Source organism: Dipodomys merriami, unplaced genomic scaffold (genome assembly GCF_024711535.1).
Source record: "Dipodomys merriami isolate MVZ:Mamm:240054 unplaced genomic scaffold, mDipMer1.0.p SCAF_21, whole genome shotgun sequence".
NCBI classification, from domain to species: Eukaryota; Metazoa; Chordata; class Mammalia; order Rodentia; family Heteromyidae; genus Dipodomys; species Dipodomys merriami.
In genome coordinates, this window is record NW_027203493.1 from 2,258,941 (window position 1) to 2,268,768 (window position 9,828).

The 9,828-nt window shown below is 41.3% G+C and overlaps 1 protein-coding gene across 1 annotated transcript; it reads left to right on the top strand.

Moving 5' to 3' along the window:
- The first annotated feature begins 425 nt into the window (after nucleotides 1-425).
- Nucleotides 426-7,504, top strand: LOC138833536 (olfactory receptor 10V1). The gene is made up of 2 exons (XM_070031813.1): nucleotides 426-464; nucleotides 6,481-7,504. Exon 2 carries the CDS (start codon nucleotides 6,497-6,499, stop codon nucleotides 7,424-7,426), a length of 930 nt encoding a protein of 309 aa, XP_069887914.1. The 5' UTR covers nucleotides 426-464; nucleotides 6,481-6,496; the 3' UTR covers nucleotides 7,427-7,504.
- The last annotated feature ends 2,324 nt before the right edge of the window (nucleotides 7,505-9,828 follow it).

Genomic DNA, 9,828 nt, shown 5'->3' on the forward strand with positions numbered 1-9,828 from the left:
GGAGATAAGAGTCTCACAGGAACTTTCTTGCCTGGGTTGGCTTTGAACCAAGATCCTCAGATCTCAGCCTCCTGAGTAGCTAGGATTACAGGCGCAAGCCACCAGTGCCTGTCTTATCTCTCCTTTCTAAAGTCTGTTGTCTAAAAACACTCATAGGAGTTTCATCTAGAAACTACAGTAGAGGCTCATTAAACATATATAACTATTGTCCAAGAACATCTTACAAGGACAGTTATTGGAACATGTTCTTTGAACAGGTATCAACAGATCTTCCCTGATACTGCTAGTGTCAGTATGTGAATCACCAGAAGCCACAAAGCCTCCACTCCGAGCAGAGCTTTTGCTCTGTGAATGACTACAACTTCTTCCTTCCTTCACTGCTCACCTCAATAACCAAAAGTCCCAAACTAAGACTATATTCTCCTCTTCAGATGAGCCCAAATTTATGCTAATGGTTTTACCAGGTAAGTCAATGAGACCATGAAAACACTCCTAAAGTCAAGATCTTTACACAGACTAACAGTTAACTGTGACAAGTAGGTTGTAAGTAGATGAAAGAGTGGTTATTTTTCACTCTACTTTAAGGAGGGTTTCTGAAGAAAAAGGGGATGAAGGCGACTAGTAATGGCACTAAATATGACAGACGATCTCTTCCAGAAAATATTAGATGGACATGCTATGTCTCAGGAAAAAGCATAAAGGAACTGATGAATCTAAATACTTTGAGAAACTAATATGTGCCAGGCATCCTAGTAGATTCTTTCATGGATGTTATTTAATTTGTACATCACAATCATCTTATAAAGTAGTATTCATCTGAGCAAATGGGGACTTAAAAGAGGGAAGTGACCCTGCAAGATTACAAAACTAATAAGTGACAAAGCTCGAATTCAAACATAACAACATTTAATTTCACCATAGCCTGCTTCCCTGGAAGCATTATTCTCCCCCAAACTTCTGTTGTTTATAGTGTCATGGCTATGTATATGACACCAACACACACACACACACACACACACACACACACACACACACACACACACATACACACACACCTAAAATCTGGTTGTGTAACCAAAGAGACAAGTTTAAATGACTTAGCTAGAAAGTAACCTAGACTCTCCTTCCTTTCCTTGCCATTATTTGACAAACTAAAGTTTCTTATATTTTTCTCACTGTCATTAAATGTTGTTTATAATTCTATACTAGGAGCAAGTGACTAACTTGGGGATAGGGGAGGGTTGATTACAAAGGCGTTCAAAAGAGAATCATGGCTGGCGGCCTTACCTCATTGATCTCATAGAGTAGAAGACATCGCTTTTAACCTGGCTGTATACGGCACCTTATGTGTTTAATTGACCTTTTTAATTGGCCCACTTCTGCAACCTAGGATCAAATCAGGTACTTCCTTTGGAAGGGACTAAGGCAACCCAACACTGACTCTATGAAACCCTGACTCTATGAAACTATGACACTTGTTCACACTTCTATGGCCATTGGCCAGCCAGCCAACTGGTGCAGGGATTATATGAAGTACAGTGAACTTGTGGACCGTTGGTCTTGGTTGCATGATGGGGAACACTTTCAAGAGATGATAAACTATGTTTCCAAAGACATTTGTTTAAAAAAAAAATAAAAGAAGTACAGAGAAGATGTTCTGGGAATTTTTCTTTTTTCTTTTTTCTTTCTTTTTTTTTTTTTGGGGGGGGGGTCCGGTCATGGGGCCTGAACTCTGGGCCTGGGCGCTGTCCCTCAGCTCTTCAGCTCAAGGCTGTGCTCTACCACTTGAGCCACAGCGCCACTTCCGGCTTTTTTCTTATGTGGTGCTGAGGAATCGAACCCAGGGCCTCAGGCATTTGCAAGGCAAGCGCTCTACCACTAAGCCACCTTCCCAGCCCCTGGGAATTTTTCTCTACCCTATACCTAACTTAGAAGAAATTGGCTGCCACATTATCTGTTTACTTTGGAATAGTAGTAAGGGAGGAGACGTTTCAAATTAAGATGTTAGACTTGGGGACTTTCAGGAGTTGTTTTCCCATTGGGTAATAGCCAATCTATGGCCTAAATCAACACATCTAAAACTTTTTTTTTTTGCCAGTCGTGGGGCCTGAACTCTGGGACTGGGCACTGTCCCTCAGCTCTTCAGCTCAAGGCTAGCGCTCTACCACTGGAGCCACAGCGCCACTTCCGGCTTTTTCTGTTTATGTGGTGCTGAGGAATCGAACCCAGGGCCTCATGCTTGCAAGGCATGCACTCTACCGCTGAGCTACCTTCCCAGCCCTAAAACTTTTTTTAATTTAAGTGCTCTAATTATTATGAGACAGTTGGCATTCCCAAGGACTTAATGATCAGCCATAAGAAAACTGTTTCTTATGTTTCTTATCCCTCCAAAATTCGTGACAATTTTTCCTCCTACTTTACACAAATTCCATGATGTAACTGATCCCAATTTCTCAAGTTAAATTTAATCCTTAAATTTAATCTTTAAAGACACTGTGCCATGTTCATCCTAGGACCTTACTTTCTCCCCAAGATACAGCTTTCTTTCCTTAGATCTACTCTTAGTTTAAAAAGCATCCACAGATCCAAATAACCACTATCACCCCGAGATTATAAAGAATGGAGTCATCATCAATGCTTGTAGCTATTTGTTTCCATCATGTCCATCATTTGGCTCCACATTCTGTCAACCCATGGATGTATCTGAGCCTTCCAGACTATCTTCCAAAAACTGCATCTAGCCAGCGTCCTTACTGCAATAGCAAAAGTACTTTGTGAAATACTCCATAACTGACATAGGTCCCAGACATATATCTTCTTTCCTGTGTTAGCATGTAGTGGGAGAAGACCACAAGATGATACGTGAAAAGAAATTAAGATGGTAGTTATAGGCTGATACTTCAATGATCATGACAGATTTGTTTGCAATACCCTGAATTGCGCAGCATTTCTTCATGGTTGATTTCTACTCTTTTCCAGACCTTATCATAAAATGGTAGTTATGCACTCTACTGAGACACAATTCCTGTGAGAAGAGTAGATAGATTTATTCCCGGGGGGGGGGGGGGAGTAGACTTTCTGATCCTAACAAGGCTGAAAAGAACATGAAATGAAGGCATCCGTGGGATTTTTTTTAATCTCTAGAGTCCTTATAATTGAGTGATTCATTTTGCGTTGACTATATCTAGGCTTGGTTCCATCTCAAGCTACTGTCCTTGTTTTGGGATTAAATCCTTTGCCACCAGAAGACAAGAGTTTAAAGCTGTAGCCATCTAATGAAAACTCTTGGGGCAACAAATAAGACTATCTATCTCAGCGAGGATTCTTCCTTCTCTGTTTTTATCCTATGTCTTATGAAGAGTCAGGCTCACCCTGCCTCACCTCTTTCCCTCCTCTCCTCCTGTTCCCTATGGGGGGAAGGGGGAATGATATTTGCTGCATTTGGCAGGACAGCATTTAATAGATAGACCAGTCTTGACTGTACCCCAAGTCTTAATCATGATTATGTATCTTAGGTCTGGAATACTGTTCTCTAACACTTTTTGTCTGAGGACTTAGGTGTTTTTTATCCAATAGACCCCCTAGAGTTCACCATCTAGGGCTGAACTACAGTCTATTACATAACAAAGAGACATAGGAAAATTATACGTGTAGAGCAAGGCAGTATAAATATAACCTGAGCTTAAACCAAAGTGTTCTGCCGTCACACTGTTCAAATCCTGACTCTTTCACTTTCTGGTTATGTGATCGCAGAGGCTTTTTTTCTCCCTGGGGCTTGAACTACTTTTGCTCAAGGCTAGCATCTACCACTTGAGTATGTGGTACTGAAGAACTGAAGCCAGGACTGCATGCATGCTAGGCAAGCACTCTATCACTTAGCTACATTCCCAGCCCCTGCAGAGACTTTCCAAATCTCTTGAAGCTGATTTGTCTTCATCTGTTAAGCAGGGTGAATGATTGCACATCCCTACCAAAGTGGTTTTGGTATGGCGATGTCCTTTCTTTTCCATTTTTATTTGTATCAATTAGTTGTACAAGCGGTTTCATTGTGATATTTACCTGGATAGTGCTCCAGTCAAATCTGTGCCCTTTACTACTCCACTAAATAATTTTATGGATTAGATGAGCTAATGCATTGTGAATCATGGTTTCTGTATGCCCAGTACTTAACACAAAAGATGATGATTTGGCATGAGAATAATACTCTGACTTCAGCAACTTAGCCCCTATCTTTGGAGAACCAAAATGTAACTGGTAACAAAACATGCTGATCCCAAGAAAGATGCCATGAACTCTAAAATAATATTGAGCAGCATAGAATTTCAGACAAAAAAAAGAGAGGTTTAAGCTTGTGTGGCTTAAGATTTTAAGAAAGAACATACCCTAGAATTTGAAAAGTGGGTTTGGGTTTATGGTAGGCAAAAGATAGGAGACATTATTTCTTTATTTTATTTATTTTTTTTTTCCGGTTGTGGGGCCTGAACTCTGGGCCTGAGCACTGTCCCTCAGCTCTTCAGCTCAAGGCCAGTGCTCTACCACTTGAGCCACAGCGCCACTTCCGGCTTTTTTCTTTTTGCTTATGTGGTGCTGAGGAATCGAACCCAGGGCCTCAGGCATGCAAGGCAAGCGCTCTACCACTGAGCCAACTTCCCAGCCCAGGAGACATTATTTCTAATTGGAAGAAGAGTACAAGTATAAGAAGCAGGCTGGGAATGTGGCTTAGTGGTAGAGTGCTTGCCTAGCATGCCTGAAGCCCTGGGTTCCATTCCTCAGTACCACCTAAACAGAAAAGGCCAGAAGTGGCACTGTGGCTCAAGTGGTAGAGTGCTAGCCTTGTGCAAAAAGAAGTTCAAGGACAGTGCCCAGGCCCTGAGTTTAAGCCCCAGGACTGGTTAAAAAAAAAAGTATCAGAAGCAAGAAGGAGGACCCAGTTGAAAGGCAAATGAATAGGCCATGGAGTATCTAATAATTGGGTCTTGTACTAGAACTTGAACTACAAAAAGGTAGAATAGACTATAAAAGAAAAGTCTGGAAGGGTTGGCAGAGTTATTCAAATGTTGGCACTAAGCATTTACAAAGACGTTGAAAATTACTTTTGGCACTCCTAGAATTTGAACTCAAGGCCTCCTACTTGCTGGGCAGGCTCCCTACCAGATCAACCATATCCCAAGTCCTGAACTGGCAAATTTGAAGCAAATAAGTAACATGTTAATAATGAACAAAAAGGCTTATAGTTGGAAGAGAAGGGAAATGGGAGGCCAGAGAGCAGACTATCATAAGAATACAAGCAAAACGGGGCTGGGAAGGTGGCTCAGTGGTAGAGCGCTTGCCTTGCATGCCTGAGGCCCTGGGTCCGATTCCTCAACACCACATAAGCAAAAAGAAAAAAGCCAGAAGTGATGCTGTGGCTCAAGTGGTGGAGCGCTAGCCTTGAGCTGAAGAGCCGAGGGACAGCGCTCAGGCCCAGAGTTCAGGCCCCACGACTGGACATCCCCCCCCCAAAAAAAAAGAATACAAGCAAAATAACAATCAGACCAGAGGGAAGGGACCAAAAGATGAGATGTAAATGCATTCCAGTCGTGGGGCCTGAACTCTGGGCCTGGGCACTGTCCCTCAGCTCTTCAGCTCAAGGCTAGCGCTCTACCACTTGAGCCACAGCACTACTTCTGGCTTTTTTCTTTTTGCTTATGTGGTGTTGAGGAATCGGACCCAGGGCCTCAGGCATGCAAGGCAAGCGCTCTACCACTGAGCCACCTTCCCAGCCCCGTATTTTTGGATGAAGAAGCAGACTGAATCACTAAAGCCTGCAAGCTTTGAGATATATGACAGAGTTTTTATGCAATACATAATTGGCCAATGGCACAAATCTCTTTATATTATGCCACCTCTTTCTAAAATTTATTGTTTCAAGTTTCATATAATGAATTGATACTTTATCCTCTTTTTGTCAGTCATGGGGCTTGAACTGACCCTAAGCTCTTTCGCTCAAGGCTAACCCTCTGCCACTTTGAGCCACAGCTCTACTTCCAGTTTTGAGTGGTTAATTAGAGAGAAGAGTCTCATGGAGACATTTCTGTCCAGGCTGGCTTTGAGCCACCATCCTCAGATCTCAGCCTCCTAAGTAGCTAAGATTACAGGTGTGAGCCACCAGTGCCCAGCACTTTATCTATCCATTTTGTAACTTTAAACATTTGCTATACTGTATTCATCCATTTGTTCAGCACTTTTTAGAAAATTCCTTTATTCAGCAAGTAGGATAGGACCTGAAATTTAATACCATCAAAGTCCTGACCATTGAGGTACTTGGTGGGTAGGAGAGGAAAGATGGGGAGGTGGGCAAATATAAGAACTTGCATAAAATGAAGAGATGCTTATCATTGCTGAGGGAGCTCAGAATGTGCTCAAACTTTGGAGACATTGGGAAAGTACCATTTACTAAGTGAGATGCTGTGACACTCACATTGTCTTTTCTTTTCATAGGTCCAGTACACAACTCATGGAAGGAATAAATAAAACTGCCAAGATACAATTCTTCTTCCGCCCATTCTCGCCCAACCCTGAGATCCAGTTGGTGATTTTTGTGGCCTTTTTGGCGATGTACCTGACCAGCCTCGGTGGAAATGCCACAATTGCTGCCATTGTCCACACGAACTACTCCCTCCACACCCCCATGTACTTTTTCTTAGCGAACCTGGCCATTCTGGAAATCTTCTATACATCTTCCATTGCTCCACTGGCCCTGGCCAACCTTCTTTCGATGGGAAAAACTCCCGTTACTATCACAGGTTGTGGCACCCAGATGTTTTTCTTCGTCTTCTTGGGTGGGGCTGATTGTGTCCTGCTGGCAGTCATGGCTTACGACCGGTTTGTAGCAATCTGCTACCCTCTGAGATACACCCTCATCATGAGCTGGTCCCTGTGTGTGAAGCTGACGGTAGGGTCACTGGTGCTGGGCTTCCTGCTGTCGCTACCACTGACCATTTTAATCTTCCATCTCCCATTCTGCCACAACAACGAGATCTACCACTTCTACTGCGACATGCCCGCAGTCATGCGGCTGGCCTGTGCAGACACACGGGTTCACAAGATGGCTTTGTATGTCATCAGCTTCATTGTCCTGAGCATCCCACTCTCGCTCATCTCCATCTCCTATGTCTTCATCATCGCGGCCATTGTACGGATACGGTCAGCAGAAGGACGCCACCGGGCTTTCTCCACCTGCTCCTCTCACATCCTAGTGGTCCTGCTGCAGTACGGCTGTACCAGCTTCATCTATTTATCTCCCAGTTCCCGCTACTCTCCCGAGATGGGCAGGATGGTATCTGTGGTCTACACTTTCATCACTCCCATTTTAAACCCCCTGATCTATAGTATGAGAAACAAGGAACTGAAAGATGCTCTAAAGAAGGCACTGAGAAAGTTCTAGGGAGGATGTTTCCGTGATGTATTTAAATCTGGGCACTTCTGAGTAAAATGTAATGATGTCAATTACCCTGGGGCCAGGCATGATGGTGTATACCTGTAATCCCAGCATTCAGAAGCTGGAAGTAAGAGGTTCATGAATTCAAGGCCAGCCTGGGCTACTTGGTGAGATTTAAATAATTATTGTTGTTGATGTTGTTGTTGTTGTTGTTGTTTGACATGCATAAGCCAGGAATGTCCTTAAAAAGCTATGTGGCCTGATGTTGTGAGACTTCCAGAAGAAATTAATACTAAACGCTATCTCACATAAGAAAAGATAATCCTGGGGATGAGTAAAGAAAGGTAAGTCAAAATTTATTGGGCAACTATAAAATACCGAGTATTTTTTATGGATTATCTACTTAATGCAAAATAGCATCATATTAAATTTTCAGAAAACTCAAGTGGCTCACATGGACATATCCAGGATGAGGATACCACATATTTAGAAATCTAAAGTATGATCTCCCTTCACACAATTCCTTCCTCCTGATTCAGGGCTTGTTCTGCAATGGGAGTATATGTAACTACGGGCAAGTCTCCTCATCTCTCTGGGATCCAGTGTTCTTATTTCTGAAAAGGCAGGGCTGAATTAGAGATTCCAATGTTGTTGCAGAGATCATATATTATGTTCTGAATATTGGCCAACTCCAAGCTGTGGAAAATAGTAGTAGTAATAGTAATAGTAGTAGTAGTAGTAGAATAAAAATAAAATAGACTTTACAGTTAGAAATATAAAAAATCAGTTGTTTTTTTATATTTTTTGTTTTGTTAACAGAAATGATAGGATTTGTAACTATTAAACAGCAATATCCTAGATAAAAATAGGTCTAAAAATCTTCAACAAAAGAGCAATGAACTTAACTAAACAGCATAGAAAGCATCAAGTGGAATTTATCTCTGGGATGCTAATATCACTAAATACATAGAAATGATATAATATCACGTATCACATTCACAGAATCAAGAACTAAAACTATGTGATATCACAATCGAAAATTACAAGAACATCATTTGACAAACTTCATCATCATCTCATGAACTAAAAAAAAAATTATTAGCAAACTAGGAGTAAAAGGGAATTACCCAATAAAGTCCAATGGATTAGAATACAAAGCCTAAAAAGAAATCACAGCATATTTGGTCAACTAATTTTTGAAAGTACCATAATGATTATATAATGGGGGGAAAAGTATCTCCTCAACAAATGCTTTTTTTTTCTTTTTTTATTATTATTGTGAAAATTCCATACAGAGGGGTTACAATTACATGGGCAAGATAGTGAGTATCAACAAATGCTTTTGAGAAAATATCCTCAGACTATCCAGTTGCCTCCAGCTATCCTTCTTCTCATGAGCTTACAAAAGGTCACTTGTCATTTTGGAAATTCCAGCAATTTTAAGAGGTATGTGACATGGTTTGGATGGGAAATATATATATATATATATATATATATATATATATATATATATATATATATATATCTTATAAAATGTATTATATAATATATATTGGGGCTGGGAAGGTGGCTCAGTGATAGAGTGCTTGCCTTGCATGCCTGAGGCCCTGGGTTCGATTCCTCAGCATCACATAAGCAAAAAGAAAAAAGCCAGAAGTGGCGCTGTGGCTCAAGTGGTAGAGCGCTAGCCTTGAGCTGAAGAGCTGAGGGACAGTGCCCAGGCCCAGAGTTCAGGCCCCACAGCCGGACCCAAAAAAATTATATATATATATATACACATATATATATATATATATATATATATATATATATATAAAACTATAGATATCCATTACCTTTCTCAAGTTGTCTCTCCCCAGACACCAATGATTCATGAAATAGAAATAGAAATCTTAGCTACTCGGATGCTGAGATCTGAGGAATGCTGTTCAAAGCTAGCCTGAGAAGGAAAGTTCTCAAATTGAACACCAAAAAGCTGGAAGTAGAGCTGTGACTCAAGTGGTAGTGCACTAGCCTTGAGCAAAAAACTTCAGAGATAGTACCCAGTCCCTGAGTTCAAGCCCCAGATTGGCATACACACACACACACACACACACACACACACACACACACACACACACACACACACACACACACACACACACACACACACACGAGTATAGAGGGTACTAAAATATTTGGAATTTTTTAATGTCCTACTAAAAATTGTAAAACAAATAAATGAAATATTTTTTTAAGTACTATAGAGGCTTGATCGAGTCCCATGGGTAACGGGGGTGAAAAGAAGAGGGCCCTTTGGTTTGATTTCCAGCTAGTGATCTATTTTCAGTCCTGGAAATTAATCACCATATCCTATGCATAGACACACTACTCACACGGAAACTTCAGCAGTTAAGTGGCAGCTACAC